The sequence below is a fragment of the Denticeps clupeoides genome, chromosome 17, assembly GCF_900700375.1.
Source record: "Denticeps clupeoides chromosome 17, fDenClu1.1, whole genome shotgun sequence".
Classification (NCBI taxonomy): Eukaryota; Metazoa; Chordata; class Actinopteri; order Clupeiformes; family Denticipitidae; genus Denticeps; species Denticeps clupeoides.
Window position 1 is genome coordinate 309,081 of NC_041723.1, and position 19,515 is coordinate 328,595.

A 19,515-nucleotide genomic window follows, 5' to 3' on the forward strand; every position below is an offset into this window, starting at 1 on the left:
GGGATGTTAACGTTGTGTTTTGTCCTCCCAGATCCGGTACATCTCTCAGACGCAGGGTCTCCCGGCGGAGTATCTGCTGAGCGCTGGAACTAAAACGACTCGCTTCTTCAACAGGGACCCCGACTCCACCTACCCTCTGTGGAGACTGAAGGTAGATTATACACGTGCACACACACACACACACACACACACACACTGTGACACGGTTTTCCTTTCTGCTCTGCAGACTCCAGGGGACCACGAGACGGAGACGGGCATCAAGTCGAAGGAGGCCAGGAAATACATTTTCAACTGTCTGGATGACATGGCTCAGGTACAACGCACACACACACACACACACACACCCGCATACACACACACACACAAAAGCATACACACAAATATACACACACAAGTATACACATCAACACACACACACACACACACACATTCACACACAAACACCCGCACGCAGGCACACACACCCGCTCTATAATCTGCAGATCTGAAATATCCTATATATTTTCCACAGTAGTGGGGCAGTTGTGGCCTAGTGGGTAAAGGGAATTGACCTGTAATTTATATATATATGTGTGTGTGTGTGTGTGTTTGACAGAGAGAGAATGACGTGGTCGTCTTTACCCGGCAAGAGTCGTTCGTTTCTGGTGCAGACGGGAGTCGGTGTTGATTGATGACTTGCTCGGAATAAAATAAGAGTGTAAATGTGTTTGAGGGTGAAGTCTTCACTCAAATATCAGTAATGTTCTACACTAATAGCACAAAGCTAATAGCACAAAGCTTTAGAGAAACTGCTCCCCAAAAGGGGTGGGGCTTGGCTGTGAGGGGTGGGTGTGGTCTTCCTCCCTTTTTATTGATTGGATGCAGGTACAGTAAATGTGTAGCAATGGGCATTCTTTCATAATTCAGTTTATTTCACTTCATAGTTTTGTTTAAGGTCTCCTATTAGGACAATGTGACTTTGTGAGATGATTTAACATTAATGTGAGTCCCCGAGCCTGTCTGGTCCTGCGGTGGCTAGAAATGGTGACAGGTGTGAAGAGTGTTTTGGCCGTTCTGCTTCACCGTTCAGAGAGTGGCAGCTCAGTCGCTCGGATCTGGAATTTGTCCCCTTATCTCTACTGACCGTCATGGCTTCCAAGCGTGTGAAGCATCGCAGTTACTCTGTGATTGGATGTAAAAATGAGCACAAATGTATTTTTTTTAGTTCACGTGAGACTCTGAAGAACCAGTTCATTTAATTTCCTCTGGTGTGATGAAGCTTAACTCCTATAGGCCGCTCTCCTCCTCGTCCCGCCTCTCTCCTCCTCATTAGCATTTAAAGCTACAGACGGTGAAGCGGTGCGTCCTGGGAAATCTCACTGTGGGACTGGATCAAAGTGGCTGTAATTCTGCACCAAGAGACTTCAGATACAGAATTTGGGGGCCAACAAGACCGATATGAAAAGAAAATACAACCTTTAATTTGCGTGTGATTCAGTTCATTACTGATCTTGTTGTTGTTGTTACAGTATTTATTTGTTCTAATAATTCACTTTATTTGTAGATACAAGTTTTAAATATCCGTTAAAATGAATTTTTTTTGTCATAGCTGCATAAATCACACAATTGTGCCCCACTGTGCCCCACTGTGATCTGCGACCATCTTGACTCTTACAAGGCTTGTTGCTCGTCCCCGTATGCAGGTCAACATGACGACAGATCTGGAGGGGAGCGACATGCTGGCTGAGAAGGCGGACCGGCGGGAGTTCATTGACCTGCTGACCAAAATGCTGACCATCGACGCGGACAAGCGCATCACACCCATTGAAACGCTCAGCCACCCGTTCGTGACCATGACGCACCTGCTGGACTTCCCACACTGCTCCCAGTACGTTCAATCAGTCCGATTCGTTCAGTCCGATTCCTTCAGTCCGATTCGTTAAGTCCGATTCGTTCAGTCCGATTCGTTCATTCCGATCAAATCCACAGGGAGGTCGAGGAAGAGTCACTTCAACTTTTCCTTTTCTCTTCCTGAGCGGACGGCCACATGACCGGTGTTACGAGCCGGTCTAGGCGTCCGGCCTGTAACAAAAGAAAAGACAAAAACCTACTAAGAACTTTATTATCCAAAAAAACGAATAAATAATGAAGAAATAGATGCGAAACGAATAAAGAGAAAAAATCAAACAGTGACAAGCAGGCAGACAAAAGTGATGCAGTCGGGAAATGCCAGCGAGGCGGGCGGGGTGGGTGGCCCCTTTTATTCGGGCGGTCCACAGTGGGAACAGGTGGGCTCAATTTGGAATCACCAGGCCAAAAAACACCAGGATGTAACACCGGCGAACGCTCTTTAAACTCGTCCCTCACGAGCCGTTCATCCAGATACGTTCTTTCACTCGGATCCATGGGAACATTCTTCTCTAACACACGCCCTCTCCTTCCACCCCAGCGTGAAGTCCTGCTTCCAGAACATGGAGATCTGTAAGCGGCGGGTGAACATGTACGACACGGTCAGCCAGAGTAAGACCCCCTTCATCCCACATGTGGCCCCCAGCACGTCCACCAACCTCACCATGACCTTCAACAACCAGCTGAACGCCGTTCACAGCCAGGTAGGACACACACACACACACACACACACACACACACACATCTTAAGTGCATCAGTCCAATGGGAGGAGAAAAATGGTTGGTTGAGAGCCATTTCATAAGCCGTACATTTCTATCATTTTAATCGGGTCGAGCTCGTGTAGTAAATGCTCGGTCATCAGACACGAACTTCTGGTCTATAGTACCCATCCTTTCCGTATGATTCGCGGCGTGTAAATTCGTTTTTCGGGTGTTGGCAGAAGCGTTTTTTGCACGTTGTAAACTGGTTTTCTTAAACTTCGTTTGATTTGTAATTCTCCGCCACCGTTTTTTAATTATGGTGAGAAGAGATGTGAAAATGGATGGTGAGGAGGTGAAACGGAGGCTCTGGGGATTTATTTTTTAAACCCAATCATTTCCTTTCCCTCTCGCCCTAGCGCTTGTAGTGTGCAATAAAAAGCCGGGATTTTAAAAAACTGTTCTTGTCGGGCCGGATTCTGTCGGGCTCGGGCCGGGTTACAGCTCTTATCAGAGTGATGCGATTGGCCAACATGGAGAATGCCCTTGTTTTCGATGACCTTATGCTTTGAAGAGGTCACTTGAACACAACCAGCCAATCATGGGAGAGTCTGCTGTCCTCCTAGCCTAGCGGTTAAGGAAGCGGCCCCTGTAATCAGAAGGTTGCCGGTTCGAATCCTGATCCGCCAAGGTACCACTGAGCAAAGCACCGTCCCCACACACTGCTCCCCGGGCACCTGTCATGGTGCCCACTGCTCACCAAGGGTGATGGGTTAAATGCAGAGGACAAATTTCACTGTGTGCATCACGTGTGACACTTCTCCTTTACTTGGTCTTGTTCCTCCTTTCCCCACCATAAGTGGGATTGAAAGTCCACACGGTTCTCCTGTGCTGTGTGCGTTCGCACTTTATGGACTCCAGACATGATAAATTTGGTGAAATTGTGCAGCACTCCGCACGCATTCGGCGTGTATTTTATCGTACGTGGAAAATTCCGCTTTCTCCTCCCATAATCCCGCACCTGTACTTTATTTTAGCCAGAGCATTATCTTTCTCAGAATTACTTTAACCGCGTCACACACAGTTCAGGCCAGTCATGCCATTATCTCAGGAGAAAAAAAGCAACATTATTCATATATTCAGAAATCACACAGTATCACCCTCGTTGCGGCAGCAGCTAAATTGCTGACTGAAAACAGTGTGTTCAGTGTGTGTGTGTGTGTGTGTGGGTGTGTGTGTTTTCAGCACATGGCAGAAAAACGAATAAAGAGCATCAAGTAAATGATGTTTAAATCAGAAATTACAGTGCATGTCAGGGTTGTTGAATCTGTGTATGTTGTCCATTGGGTCCCCTCTTATTTGGTAGCCCTGCCTCGAGACACCACGCCTTTTCGTGATATGGTACATTACCGTTAAAATAACAAACGTGCCGAGAAGATGGTGTATTGATCATCTGGGTTTAGAGCCTGAAGATGGACAGACCATTTAGGTGAGAAAAGAGGCTGCAATGTGAATGGGAGGGGGCGGAGCTAAATACTGTAGTGCACCCTGCCAGCAGGGGCGCTAGAGTGCAATTCTGAGGTTTATTTATTTCTTATAATTGCAGAATGTAACAGAATGCAGAAAATGGGAATCATAATCGTGTTTATTGATTCCAGCATAAAACAACGACAATATACAGTATAATCGAATCACGAAAACGTGTCATTTTTATACTCCAAACTCCGCCCCACTTCAGTGCAACCATAGAATACAAAAGATTATACAGCACAGTTCTGTCTTTTCTAACCGGATTATGTTTCCGTATGGAGTGTGTGGCTGTCCCGTGAAGCCATTATCGTTCCCCTCACGCCTCCCCGGCTCGCCGGTGTGTGGAGGTGATTTATCCGGGCGGACGGGGCGGGGCTTTATTAGCAGGCGTGGGGACTGAAGTGTTTATTCTGTGTGATGAATGCCACCGGGGTGTATTGATTAAGTCCGTCCCCGGGCGCTCGTCGGTCGCGCTAAAGAGCAAAATGAGAAATGAAAGAGCGAACCTGCCCCCCTTCCCCCCGCGCCGCACGGCGTAATGAAAAGAGGGCGGGGAGCGGCTGTGTGTTTAAGGCGGGGCCCTGACTGGACCCAGGCGTGGTGGTGATGTCACGGCCACGGTGGTTTCGCCTCAGTTTCACCAGTACACTATTAGTTAATTTATTGATTTATTTTTTTTTTTTTTAATTCGTTAATTTGATGTTTAGTTCACTTAATATTTCTGCCATATTCCAGTAGTCTAAAATATCGTTTAAAATCAAGTCCATGGATCCAGTCAACAAAACTCTTAAGATGAAAAATAAATAAAAAGATAATCAACAAGTGAATAAATAAATAAATTAAAATTCAGTAAAAATTAAATAAAAATCAGTTTTGTTCCTTTTTTTTTTTCAGTTTTAAAGCGCGTGTTTAGTCATTTCCAGCATATTAGAATAAACTAATCGGTTAAAAATATGGATCCAATCCACAAGATAGTAATGATAATAAGTGAGTAAATGAATGTGTAAATCAACTGAAATACAGAGATGAAATGGTTTACTGGTGACCTGTCATGTGGTGTCCCATGTCACCACGGTGTGATGTGGCTCAGAACATCTCCACTCCAGCAGGTGTCTGGCGTGTCCCGGGTATGTCGTGGTCCCCAAATCCACGGCTGGACCGTCTTCTTCCCGCCTCTATTTGCTCAGGATTTGTTTTCCTGAGCAGACGAGCTTCCCGCAGCCGTATTCCGATGCTGGCTTCATCTATCCAGATCACGCACACGTTCCCAAAGCCAGGCTGTCTTCATCGCTCCGTCCAGATGTCATTCACATGCATGCTCATTAGAACATATTCCTTCCCGCCGACCTACATGCCTCTTTCTGGTATTTCCCATCATCCCTTTAGGCCAGCAGCCTGGCTGCTCCCTCCTCCACCACCCTCGCCAACCCCGACGTCTCCATACTGAACTACTCGTCTGCACTCTACCAGCCCGCCGCCGGGCCCATGGCTGCGGTGGCGCCCCGCTCCATGCCCCTGCAGCACGGCGGCCCGCCCATCTGCGCCGCGCGACCCGACCCCTTCCAGCAGGCGCTCATCGTGTGCCCGCCCACCTTCCAGGGTGAGTGACTGTACAGAGACGCTTCATCCTGGTTCAGGTGGTGAAGCGTTGTCTGTACTGAGCTGTTTGCATGCGTAAAAAGAGGAAAACCTTGTAACGATGAATAATCATTGTCTAGAATTACATGGATTAAAAGCAGTATTACGGCGGCCGGGTGGGTTTACATTATCTGGAAGATGTGTGTTAAAACTGCAGCCGTGGGCCCTGGCTCAGCGCTTCATGTCAACTGAGCGGTCAGACACACCTTTAGCTGATAATTAGGAGCACGTTCTGAACTCGTTCATTGGTGTGTAGATGTTCTTTTTTCTTCTTCTCCAGAACATGTATGGATAATTGTGAGCTGCGGTGGCCAGAGTTGAAGCAACTGCTGAGCTGGACAGAAAAAAAAAAAATTATTTAACTTCGTAGCATTTTTGCAATAATTCCTGAATTCTGGAGGAACCTAGACGTTTTTTTTTTTAGGTAGAATTGGATCCTGTTGATGTTTTCACTACAACACGTGGCTGTACTGCAGCCGGCCAGCAGGGGCGCTAGACTTTCACCTTCATTTTTAGGGACGTCCGGGTTTTTAATAGTTTGCTATATAAGAAAACCCAACGTTCAAGCAAAATGTGAAAATAGTGGATGAGGCCGTATGCTTTTGTAATATGATTTGAAAATATGGAGATGGATTCTTCTATATTGCAAGTCATTTTTTTTATCAATTTGTTGGGAGTATTTGAATAAAGCTAAGGAATAACACAAAACCAGTAATATTTCACTTGAAAATTTCTTTTACCTTTTCATTATTCCTGGTTTTTAATGCATCATTAATGCATAATGATATTAATATTAAAAGTAATTTCATTATAATCCTAGCCTTATTACTTCAAGGACACCCGGTAATAAGTAAAGTTCTGTGTGTGTGTGTGTGTGCATGTGTGCTCCATCACAGGTTTGCAGGCTTCCCCTTCTAAACACACAGGCTACTCTGTGCGTATGGAGAATGCTGTTCCCATAGTAACGCAGGCGCCTGGAGCGCAGCCGCTGCAGATTCAGCCTGGCCTGCTGACACAGGTAAACACATGCAAACAATACACACACACACACACACACACACACACACACTCCTTTCATACATGCATCCACATACACAAAAACGCCACAAACCAGCACACCTATCGTCATGGAAACCAAGGAGGAACGTCTTTGGCTAATTATCTCCCACAATTACTGGCAGCACAGGGTTCCACTGAATAGCAATTAGCATGACCCACTTTATTCAGCAACACGCTCATAACTCGTCTCTAGCGAGTCAAAAAGTCGCTTTCCCCTCGCTGCTCACACAGTCGGGATTTTGTTTTCTGTGGGTCGGGGACACAAACGTGTAGTTTTGGTTTCAGCTCAGTCATTCAACACACACACACACACACACACACACACACACACACACATATACTGGTGGGGTTTCTGTTCCTCTGCTGCGCTCCAGCAGTCACTTTTTGCTATGGGATAATGAGTATGTCAGATGCGGAGGTGTGTGTGTGTGTGTGTGTGTGTGTGTTGGTAGGTTTCGAACCCCACCTGAACTAAAACATAATAAACCGAATCACGTTGACTGTTAGTACTGTTAGAGAAGGGGCGGGGCAGTCTGATGTGGTTTTGGGGGGAGGGGTTTCAGAGTTTCCTCTGAAGTCGGCGTTCGGTTATTTGGCACGATACGGCCTCGTAAACTGCCGCTTGCTGTAATAAAAGCGAGTTTATCGGACTGAACCCCCCCCCCCCGCCTGGTTTGTGGTCGGCCTCCGGTCCGGACGTGCTCCGCCTTCGGCGGGCGCTGCCAGTGCCGCGGCCGGGTTTGAGGCCCTTTATCAGGGGCAGGAATGCAGAAAATGCGGGAACAATCAGGAGCGCGGCCGCCGAGGCCTTCAAAGCCCAGCGGTGACAAAGGGGGGTTCATCCAGGAGCGGGAGGGGAGGGGCGGGGATACGGCCGGGAATGCAGACGGGAGCGGCGACCCCTGCAGCGTTCCGCAGCGGCGCATCTTTAACAGCGTGGGCCACCGCTGGGCTTCAGGGCCACCAGAACCTCGCCGTGTTCCACAGCTGGATGCTCAGGATGAAGTAAAGGAATAGTCGGTAGGCCAGGACTACCTGGCAAAGAAATGAAATATAATACACGAACATACGGTGGTAGTGACACCAGTAGTGAAACCAGAAGAGCACAAATCGAAATCAAAGGTCACCTGACATGAATTTATTTTCGGTCTCGTGGGTCCTAATACCGTATCTGGAGTCTGTTTCCAAAATTCTGCCATGGTGCAGAATTACAGCCACTTTGATCCAGTCCCACAATGACATTTCCCAGGACTGTAGCTTTAAATGCTAATGAGGAGGAGAGAGGCGGGACGAGGAGGAGAGCGGCCTATAGGAGTTTTACATTTACATTTACAGCATTTATCAGACGCCCTTATCCAGAGCGACTTACAATCAGTAGTTACAGGGACAGTCTCCCTGGAGCAACTTAGGGTTAAGTGTCCTGCTCAGGGACACGATGGTAGTAAGTGGGATTCTTCTGGTTCATAGGCGAGTGTGTTACCCACTAGGCTACTACCACCCTATCTGTTGAGTTGAGGGGGAAATAATGTCGTTATGTTTGGTGCAGACATGTTGCGTTTTTTCCGGGAAAAACTGCAACGCTTCACATGTTTGGGAGGTAACCTTTCCCCTTATGACATCATAAGGGGACAAATTCCAGATCCGACCGTCTGAGCTGCCGCTCTCTGAACGGTGAAGCAGAACGACCGAAACACTCTTCACACCGACCGCCATTTCTAGCCACCGCAGGACCAGACAGGCTCGGGGAACTCGTATTAATGTTCAGTCATCTCACAAAGTCACATTTTCATGATGGGGACCGGGGGACCTTTAAAATTCAACCTCTAGTGTCCCACCAGTGACCTGTGAACAGTTGGCAGAACACAATGATGAGAAACTTAAATGCAACATAAGCAAGAACAACAAAATATTGTTCCTTGTGGACCCATCAGCCCATTTTTAATTCCTGGGGTGTTGACTTTGATCCGTGGTTTTGTGCGGCAGGCCGCTGGTGCAAATGGCATAAAGAAACAATTCATTAGTCGTCCATTAAACCGCTAATCAATAGAGCTGCATTCAAGCTATTAGGGCAGCGGGGTGGTGCGGCGCCTCGTCCCCGGCGAATCATGCCCGGCGTCGCCCACGCGCCGCGCCGCTAATACGAAGCGGCAGTTCCTTCCACGGGGGGCCCTGAGACGGGGGGGGCCGTGGGTTTTAATTAAAAACCCGAGACGGTGTGGATAATGTCGCGGAGATGCCACGTGTCTTTATTAAAAGAGGCGGAGCTCTTATCTGCCCCGGCCCGGCGAGACCCCCCCCCCCGAGCCCCCCCGGATAGAGTTGTTATTACAGAGAGAGGCAAAAAAATGAATTCACGTTAGAGAAGAAAGTCCCTGGTTGTTTGCACAGAGATTTTTGCCGTTTAAAAAGCCGCACCTGGCAGGTGTCCCGGTCGTCCGTCCCCGTTCTGCTCATTCGCGCTTGACGTGACGCATGCGGGTCACAAGTTCTGGAAAGTGACCCCTCTCTCTCTCCCCCCATCTTTCCGTCTCTCTCCATCAGCAGGCCTGGCCCTCTGGCACTCAGCAGATCCTGCTGCCCCCGGCGTGGCAGCAACTCACCCACACGTCCGTTCAGCACGCCGCCGTCATCCCCGACTCCATGAGCGCCTCGCAGCCCCTCTCAAACTGGAGGTACACACACACACACACACACACACACCTACACCATACACACACTCACACACCTACACCATACACACACTCACACACACACACACCTACACCATACACACACACACACACACACACACACCTACACCATACACACACACTCACACACACCTACACCATACACACACACATACTCATACACACACACCTACACCATACACACACTCACACACCTACACACACACTCACACACACCATACACACACACACACACTCACACACACCTACACCATACACACACACATACTCATACACACACACCTACACCATACACACACTCACACACCTACACACACACTCACACACACCACACACACACACACACACTCACACACCCCTACACCATACACACACACATACTCATACACACACACACCTACACCAGACACACACCACACATGACACACCACACTACACCATACACACACACACACACCTACACCATACACACACACACACATACACACCTACACCATACACACACACTCACACACCTACACCACACACACACACACACACACCCACACACACACACACACACACCAGACACACACACACACGCACACACCCCTACACCAGACACACACAGACGCACACACAACACACCGACACCAGAGACACCACACACCCACAGACACACACACCGACACAAACACACGCACACCTACACCAGACACACACGCACACACACACACCGACACCAGACACACACACGCACACACACCTACACCATACACACACACACACTCATACACACACACCTACACCACACACACACACACACCTACACACACACACACACACACCATACACACACACACACACTCACACACCCCTACACCATACACACACACATACTCATACACACACACACCTACACCATACACACACACACACATACACACACACCTACACCATACACACACTCACACACCTACACCATACACACACACACGCATACACACCTACACCATACACACACACTCACACACACCATACACACACACACCACCACTCACACACCCCACACCATACACACACACAAACTCATACACACACACACACACCACACACACACACACACAGAACACACACCGCACCAGACACACACGCACACACCAACACCAGACACACACACACACACACACACACCGACACAGACACACACCCACACACACACCACCGACACCAGACACACACACGCACCACACCTACACCAGACACACACACATACTCATACACACACACCTACACCATACACACACTCACACACCTACACACACACTCACACACACCACACACACACACACACACACACACCCCTACACCACACACACACACACACCACACACACCAACACCACACACACACGCACACACACACACACACCGACACACACACACACACACACACACCTACACCATACACACACCACACCTACACACACACCCACACACACCACACACACACACACACTCACACACCCCTACACCATACACACACTCACACCTACACCATACACACACACTCACACACACACACACACACACACCTACACCATACACACACACCACACACACCACACACACCACACACACACACCACACCATACACACACACACACACACACACTCACACCACACCATACACACACACACACACACACACACACACACACACTCACACACACACACCTACACCATACACTCACACACACACACAACATACACACACACACACACCTACACCATACACACACACACACACACACACCTACACCATACACACACACACACACACCATACACACACACACACACATACACCATACACACACACACACACTCACACACACCTACACCATACACACACACATACTCATACACACACACACTCACACACCTTCACACACTCACACACCTACACACACACTCACACACATACCTACAAACACACACACTCACACACCTACACACACACTCACATACAAACAATTAATTTGAATTAATTAAAATGCGGCCGATTAAGTGTTTCATGAGGAATAATCAGGAAGTAGGGGGGTAAATGTGTGTCCCCCTCCAGTGGAGGCTGCTGCCCCCTGCTGGTCTGCGGAGCTTGTTTCCGGCGGCTGTGGTGCCGGTGGTGCCGCGCCTCCCGGGTCCCTCGTTTGTTTCCCGGGCTGTACGAACGTTTTAAAAATGGCTTCTTTTAAACACGGACTCGTTTATTCCCACAGAAATCCACATCCTCATGGCAACCATTACAATCCCATCATGCAGCAGCCGGCACTGCTTGCCGGTCACGTCGCCCTGCCCTCCCAGCAGCCTCTGAATGTGGGCGTGGCCCACGTGATGCGGCAGCCCGCGTCCAGCAGCACCGCCACCAAGAAAAGCAAGCAGCATCAGCAGCTGTCAGCCAGGTTAGAGGTCATATTTAGGTTAAGGGTCACTGGCCTTCACCGGGTTGCTCGTAAAAACCCCCCATCAAGGTGGATCTTTCTGGTGTGAATGGGTCCAGCTCAGAAGTTGTCTTCTTCTCGTCTCTGCTGGTCTGTCCCCTCCTGCCTTGATTTATTGATAGTAGGTAGGTAGGTTGATTGATAAGTACGTAGATTGATTATTTGATTTATAGGTACACAGAGTGATTGAGAGGTAGGTGGAGTATGTAGACTTGATTTATTGATAGGGAGGTAGTTAGGTGGATTGGTAAGTATGTAGACTTGGTTTATTGATAGGAAGATAAGTACGTAGATTGATTAATTGATAAGTATACAGAGTGATTGAGAGGTAGGTATATTGATAAGTATGTAGACTTGATTTATTGATAGGAAGGTAGGTAGGAAGATTGATAAGTACGTAGATTGATTCATTGATAGGTATAAAGAGTGATTGAGAGGTACGTAGATTGATAAGTATGTAGACTTGATTTATTGATAGGAGGGTAAGTAGGAGGATTGATAAGTACGTAGACTGATTGATTTATAGGAAGTTAGGTAGGAAGATTGATAACTACATAGATTGATTATTTGATTCATAGGTAGGTAGATTTCTAAGTATGTAGACTGGATTTGATTGATAGGAAGGTAGGTAGGAGGATTGATAAGTACTTAGATTGATTAATTGATAAGTTTACAGAGTGATTGAGAGGTAGGTATATTGATAAGTATGTAGACTTGATTTATTGATTGGAAGGTAGGTAGGAGGGTTGATAACTACATAGATTGATTATTTGATTGATAGGTAGGTAGATTGATAAGTATGTAGACTGGATTTGATTGATAGGAAGGTAGGTAGGAGGATTGATAAGTACGTAGATTGATTATTTGATTGATAGGTTGGTAGTCTGCCAAATGCCGTAAATGTAAATGTAAATGTAGTCTGATTGATTTCTAGGTATACAGAGTGATTGACTGTTCATTGATTGATTGTGGTTCTGAGGAAGGTTTTTAATTTTTAAAAGTTAAACCTTCAGTCCTTGAACCCAAAACAAATGATTGAGGGTATAAATGAAGAAATATATTATTAATCGTAGGTAATATTATAATCATTCGAGAGTCTGTGGATTTTCATGAATTTTGAACAAAATATTAAATATAAAACAATATATAATGAATAGATGAAGTGAAGTGTTGATGGAGTGTTTCCTGTCTCTGTCTCAGGAACGTGTCTGCGTACGAGGTCTCCTCCTCGCAGGCCGTCTTGTCTCCCCAACGTTCTAAGCGGGTGAAGGAGAACACGCCCCCGCGCTGCGCCGTCGTACAGAACCAGCCCCCATCTTCTTCCTGCGCCGCCCCCCAGAGCTACGGCGGCGGGACCTGGGGACAGAACGGGGAACCGGCCTCCAGCACCACCCGAGACGTCCCACCACGCCAAACCATCGTCATCCCCGACACGCCCAGCCCGGCGGTCAGCGTCATAACCATCAGCAGCGACACCGATGACGAGGACCGGCCCGGCCACGCCCACGGGGGGTCAGTACAAACTCACCATCAATACTACTGCATACAAAAATAATATCCACTATCTGAAGGATTTTACAATCCATTTACATTTACAGCATTTACCAGACGCCCTTATCCAGAGCGACTTACAGTCAGTAGTTACAGGGACAGTCCCCCCCCTGGAGACACTCAGGGTTAAGTGTCCTGCTCAGGGACACAATGGTAGTAAGTGGGGTTTGAACCTGGGTCTTCTGGTTCATAGGCGAGTGTGTTACCCGCTAGTCTACTACCACTACCAAGCCAAAAGTTTCTTTGTTTGCACACTCAGTACTCGGTTGGGTCAAATGGGCAAAAACAAACCACCTTTTTCACCAATTTTTTCATTTCATTTTTTTTTATTGATCGGCTCTTGTTTTGTCTGGTGTGATTCCATGTTCAGATTCAGATGGAACTAGAAAACTGACCTGTAAATACCAGCCTGTATCCAGCTTGTAATACTTAGCGAGGGGTCTGGATGAATTCTCCTTCTCGCCGCTGCAGGTCGTCCTCCAAGCAGAGGAAGAACGTCATCAGCTGCGTCACGGTCCACGACTCTCCCGACTCCGACTCCAGCAACAACAGCCCCTACGGCGTGGAGGCGCGGCCCCCCAACGCCAACGGCGCGCCACTGGACAACTACGCCGGCGACAACGGGAACCCCCGCGCCGCCATCATCCCCCCGGTGAAGACTCAGGGCGGAGAGGCCCTGAGCGAGTGCGAGCGACTGCTGACCGGTATCTTGTTCATATTTATACATGTATATGAATACGTTTGTGATCGTTTTCGTTATTGAAGAGAAAAACAGACGACTTGACGCAGAACTAACGGAAGCGGTAGACATGTAAAAAACGTAGAGGAGGCTCCACCCCTCCACGCCCTCCAATGTAGCTGTACTGGCAGTATCCGCTCATGTCGCTCGGATCGTGTTCGTGTGAAGATGTCGGCGAGGCAGCACCGTAATACCAGAACAAACAACGGGTAACGGCCCAGGCCGGTTCCAGTAGATCCTTTTCACTCAGACAGATGGCGCCGCTGTGCACTCTGACGAGGGAAGCGAACGTTCGAACGAGAAAAGCCTTTTCATCCAGGCTGGTTCCACCCAGGAAAAAGGAACTCTCTGGAGAACCAAGCAACCTCAGCTTCATGCCATGACTGGTCTTTTTTTTGTCTGAAGAGGTATTAGATCTAAATATATACATTTACATTTACATCATTTACCAGACTCCCTTATCCAGAGTTACAGAGACACTCAGGGTTAAGTGTCCTGCTCAGGGACACGATGGTAGTAAGTGGGGTTTGAACCTGGGTCTTCTGGTTCGTAGGCGAGTGTGTTACCCGCTAGGCTACAACCACCCAACTAGATAGATATATAGATATAGATATAGATATATATATAGGTGGCAATAATCTCCCCTTTTTACCCCAACAGACACAATGAAGCAGCAGAATTCCACCTACAAATTCAAGAGTTCCAACGGCGGCGTGGCAGGAAACAATCACTCCTCAGGGAGCATGGCTGGAGGCGGAGCTTATCGCCAGCCACGTTCTGGGCCACACCCATTCCAGCAGCAGCCTCTGAACCTCAGCCAGGTTGGGGGTGTAATTATGTTCATTTTAAAGCATCTTCTATATCAAACACAGCATTTCTGAAAGTTTTTTATCTTTCTTAGGCTCAGCAGCACATGGCCACAGATCGCTGCGGCGGTCACCGTCGGCAACAGGCCTACATCACGCCCACCATGGCCGCCCAAGCGCCGTACTCCTTCCACCACAACAGCCCCTCCCACACGGCGAGCGTGCACCCCCACCTGGCCGCGCCCCACCTGCCGGGCCAGCCCCACATCTACACCTACACCGCCCCGGCCGCGCTGGGCTCCAGCGGAACCGTGGCGCACCTCGTGGCGTCGCAGGGCTCCGCCCGCCACCCGGTGCAGCACGGCGCCTACCCGGCCAGCATCGTGCACCAGGTGCCGCGCGTGCTGCCCTCGCCCTCGCTCCACCCGGGCCAGTACCAGGCCCAGTTCACCCACCAGACCTACATCAGCGCCTCGCCCGTCTACACTGGATTCCCCCTGAGCCCCGCCAAGGTCAACCAGTACCCGTACCTCTAGAGCCGAGACACTGGAGCCCCGGCCCCGCCCCCCCAAACCTGCCAAACTGTCACTTGAAGGACGCGGACGACGGAAGGATGGACCTCTCTTTTTACCTTCAAAAGGGCCAGTTTTCCTCTTATTTCTGGAGAGAGAACGTTTTCTCTTCTTTTCGGCTCTTCCCCTCTTTCGTTTAGGTGGACTAGTTCGACGGAGGTCATCGCTCCGATTCCCGTGAGAACTTGGAAAAAAGGTGAAATACGGAAACCTGCTGCTCTTCACAAGAAAAAAAAATGGCCTTGAACTGTCTTCAACATTTCCAAAGCGTCCTGGGTGCGTGCGGGACGCCCCGCCCGTCCTCTCCAACGGACATCTTCTGGAAATGCAAAAGAAAGACGGAAAAAAAAAAAGAAAAAAAAGAAAGAAGACTTTTCACCAGTTTTAGCTAGAACTTCATGCCGGGCCCCGTTTTTAGAATGTAGCATTCTGCACCCGTCTGGTTTCTGGTACTTTAAATGTGATTGCACAACGTGGATATAACATAGTCATGTGATCCGTGTGTGTGTGTGTGTGTGTGTGTGTGTGTGTGTGTGTGTGTGGAGCGTTGATCCCTGCCACCTCCACACTCGTCATCCGTAGTCGTAGGTTCTAGACTCGTTCCCTTGTAGTGCCTTACAGATTCTACCACTTTGCGGGACGCCGCGAGGTGTCTTCATCCGTCGTCCACACAACTTCCGCAGTTTAGCTCGTAGCTCCGAATCGATTAATAAGCCGTTACGATCTGTAGAGACGGCACGTTTCATTTATAAAGTGGGCTTCGATGTGGATTCGTCTCGGAGGTTTTCACGGAGTAACAAACCAAAGTGTGTTCAGCTCCTGAAACGGCGCCTCATTACCACCACTAGGGATTCTGGGAACGCTCAACACCCGGTTACACTTTGCTGTGGCCACAGGTGAACGTATCTCCGGAGGGGGGGTTCGGAGTGGTGAGGTTTCAGGTGGACGTTCGTGCCGGGCGGTTTGCGAGGGTGGGGGCGGGTTGGAGGAGACGTGGAGGCGGAGTCTGTGGAAGCGAGCGGTATGATGGCATTAAGCAGGTCAGAGCAGTAAAAGAAGAGCGAGCGCAGTGAACACACACACACACACACACACACTTCCACTCTGATCGGAATTCTTCTGCTCTTATGAGGTTATGAGACGTCGTTGAGATGAGGTGGACGACCCATCTTGAATGAAGGGATACCAAATATTCAGATTCTAAAAACAAAATCACACAATAATCTGGTTATAAGAATAGAAATCGCGGTTTCGGGGGGTGGCCTTCGCATGAAGAACTTTGGGATGGAAGGTTGTCCAGGAAATGTTCCCGAAGGCCGCTGCGGCGCTCTGGATCACCATGGTAACCGAGCATCGGCCATTTCCAGTCTCCGGCTGAGATCTGGATGCCGGAGCGTATGTCTTAAAGGCGATGTGTGCCATTTCATGTGACAAAAAGGGACACCTGCTGGGCCAATTCGACCATTTTTATTTTGTCTCTGCTGCTTAATTTAACACTGACCTGTCTTTTAGCCAATGATTTCATTTTATTTTATTTGTATTTTATTGCAATTCTAGAGATCACGTGTCTATCCGCCATATTGCTCACATTAGCGAAGATTTGTTCGTTTTTATGTGGCTGTATAGATCAGAATTTGTTTAGTTTAGTTTTCCTTTTCCAGTAGAGGTTGTTGCAATAATTATTGTTTATTTTATTAGCGTTTTATATATGATAATTATCATGCTGTTTATTCTCTTCTGATTCCGGAGAGGTGTGTCGTTTCAGTCGTTTCCGTAGCGATAGTCTTACAGTGGGACCCTATTTACGTAGCCATCTTAAAAACGAATCTGTGTTCACGTGTTTAAATCCACGACGCTTGGTACTCAACTGAAGACCCTTTTTGTTGCTGATTTTTGTCTGTTTTGCTGCTGTCCTGCATGCTGAAGCGAAGAGACGCTCCTTCCGCGGGGAAAGCAATCACGTCCCCGGCCGTCTCTTCCGGCCAAATCTGCGATTTCGCATAATAATATACATTCAAAATTGTAATGTTTCACTGAATGCAAATGGAATTTTCATGCAATTAAGACCCCTTTGTTCCCAAACGACTGAACAGCAGTCTTATACACGTATGTTTTTGTGCTGTGTCTTTTTTCAATCGGATCCAGCGCCCTTACACTTTCCAGAACGTGCCGCACCATTTTTTAATCCTCCAGCCTTCCAGACGGGACCCTTCGTTGAGGGACGATGCGAGGTGACTGTGGAGGAACCTGCGCTTTCTCGGATCGAGGGGCTCGCTCCCAGGCGGCCGTCCCATTCTCTTAACGCCGATACTTGAACCTGGTGCGAGGGTCCAAAGACATCCTTCCCGCCGAGTGTGGCGACACAGCGTGGCGCTCCCTACAGAAACATGACGATTCGTTTTCTTTTTTTTTTTCATTTTATTTTATTTTATTTTATTTTATCAGCATTTGACCAAAAAAAAAAAAAAAAGACAAAAAAAAAAATTCTGATTCTTCCAAAAGTAGCCGATGCTCCCAGTCACCTGCATTTTGGTAGTAAACCACTTCCGGATCGAGAGAGCTGGTGATGTTTAGATAATCAGCATGCCACCACCACAGCATCACAGCATGTAGCCGTACTCCACGTACTGTAGCCAGCACACGGGATGTGTCTATATAGATATTCTCTTTTCTACTTTCACAGAGACGAAAAAGAAAGAAAGAAACAAACAAAAAAAAAAAACGATATTTTTCTACGGCGTCTCATAAGACATAAGAGAGCATCGAACCCTGGTCCTTTCTCCCTGTGCACATACATGTATGGTGGCGTGTCCCCTCATTGGCTGTCGTGCGCTGCAGTATTTCCAACTATACTCTCTTGTCCCAATATTTTTTTTTTTTTTTTACATTTTTTCCCCTTCCTGCCATTTCTTGGGGGTTTCTGAAGATGCGTGACGTCTGCTGGTTTTATTCTGTTCCGAGTAGCATCGTCTGTAACCCTAATCCTTAGTCTAACCTTAAGTACGTTATTAAAATTGATATTTTACTGGCTTTATAGAATGTTTAAAATAAATATAAAAAAAAACTATAAATACAATAATGATACTAAGAATGATTTTAACACCTAACAAGTTGAGTACTTGCTACTAAGCGCTTGTGTTACCATTACGATGTTGTGTGCTTCTCTTAATTTTCGTTGTAGAAAAACAAAAATTTGGAGTGAATTTTTTTATTTATATACATATATATATATATATACTCATATATATATATTAGGCCTCAACAACTAATGATATGAGTGTAGGTGTGTGGAGAGGAGTAGAGTTATTTTCGTGGTTCTAGGAGGGCCTGCCGTCATGGTGAACTATGTTATAGCTTGTTCCTCACTGTTACTTTTGATCATTTTTTCGGTCTCCGAGGTGAATCAAGTTATTAATGAGAACTGGTATGATCACATATGCATATTGTATATGTGTAGAGGTGTAATCACACTTTGTCTTGGATTTACATTAAACTGTTAAGTCACGGCACCTGACTGCTTCATTGTGTGTGTGTGTGTGTGTGTGTGTGTGTGTGTGTGTGTGTGTGTGTGTGTGTGTGTGTGTGTGTGTGTACTTGCATTGAGTGGTCGCAGGGGGCGCTGTTTACCACGCTTTTTCCGTCCGGATTCTTAGATTATGTTTTATCCCCTCTATAAACGTTCTTTTACAAAGATTTTTACTTCTTTACATCAGGAAGTAATATAAATTCTGTAATCCCTCCCCGGTGATGGTATTGAGATGATATGTTTTAACTGTGGCGGACAGTGGAGCAGGACTGTAGAATTTTATCTACTCTCGGGGAACACGGCGATAACTCGATGACTCCGGGCGCGTGTTTTTGTCGAT

The 19,515-nt window shown here is 47.6% G+C and overlaps 1 protein-coding gene across 3 annotated transcripts in view; it reads left to right on the plus strand.

The window, feature by feature from the left end:
- The window catches only part of hipk2 (homeodomain interacting protein kinase 2), a 44,136-nt gene extending 24,980 nt beyond the window's left edge, over window positions 1-19,156 (plus strand). For 2 of the 3 annotated variants that reach the window (XM_028957527.1, XM_028957529.1), the window contains exons 4-15: window positions 32-151; window positions 227-313; window positions 1,683-1,867; window positions 2,429-2,591; window positions 5,503-5,716; window positions 6,651-6,772; window positions 9,355-9,485; window positions 11,760-11,942; window positions 13,182-13,493; window positions 14,004-14,236; window positions 14,932-15,092; window positions 15,173-19,156. In XM_028957527.1, the coding sequence (XP_028813360.1) occupies window positions 32-151; window positions 227-313; window positions 1,683-1,867; window positions 2,429-2,591; window positions 5,503-5,716; window positions 6,651-6,772; window positions 9,355-9,485; window positions 11,760-11,942; window positions 13,182-13,493; window positions 14,004-14,236; window positions 14,932-15,092; window positions 15,173-15,613 (2,352 nt within the window). In that variant the 3' untranslated portion in view covers window positions 15,614-19,156. The remainder of the gene's footprint in view (window positions 1-31; window positions 152-226; window positions 314-1,682; window positions 1,868-2,428; window positions 2,592-5,502; window positions 5,717-6,650; window positions 6,773-9,354; window positions 9,486-11,759; window positions 11,943-13,181; window positions 13,494-14,003; window positions 14,237-14,931; window positions 15,093-15,172) is intronic. The other variant, XM_028957528.1, reaches the window with a different exon arrangement.
- Window positions 19,157-19,515: the final 359 nt, after the last annotated feature.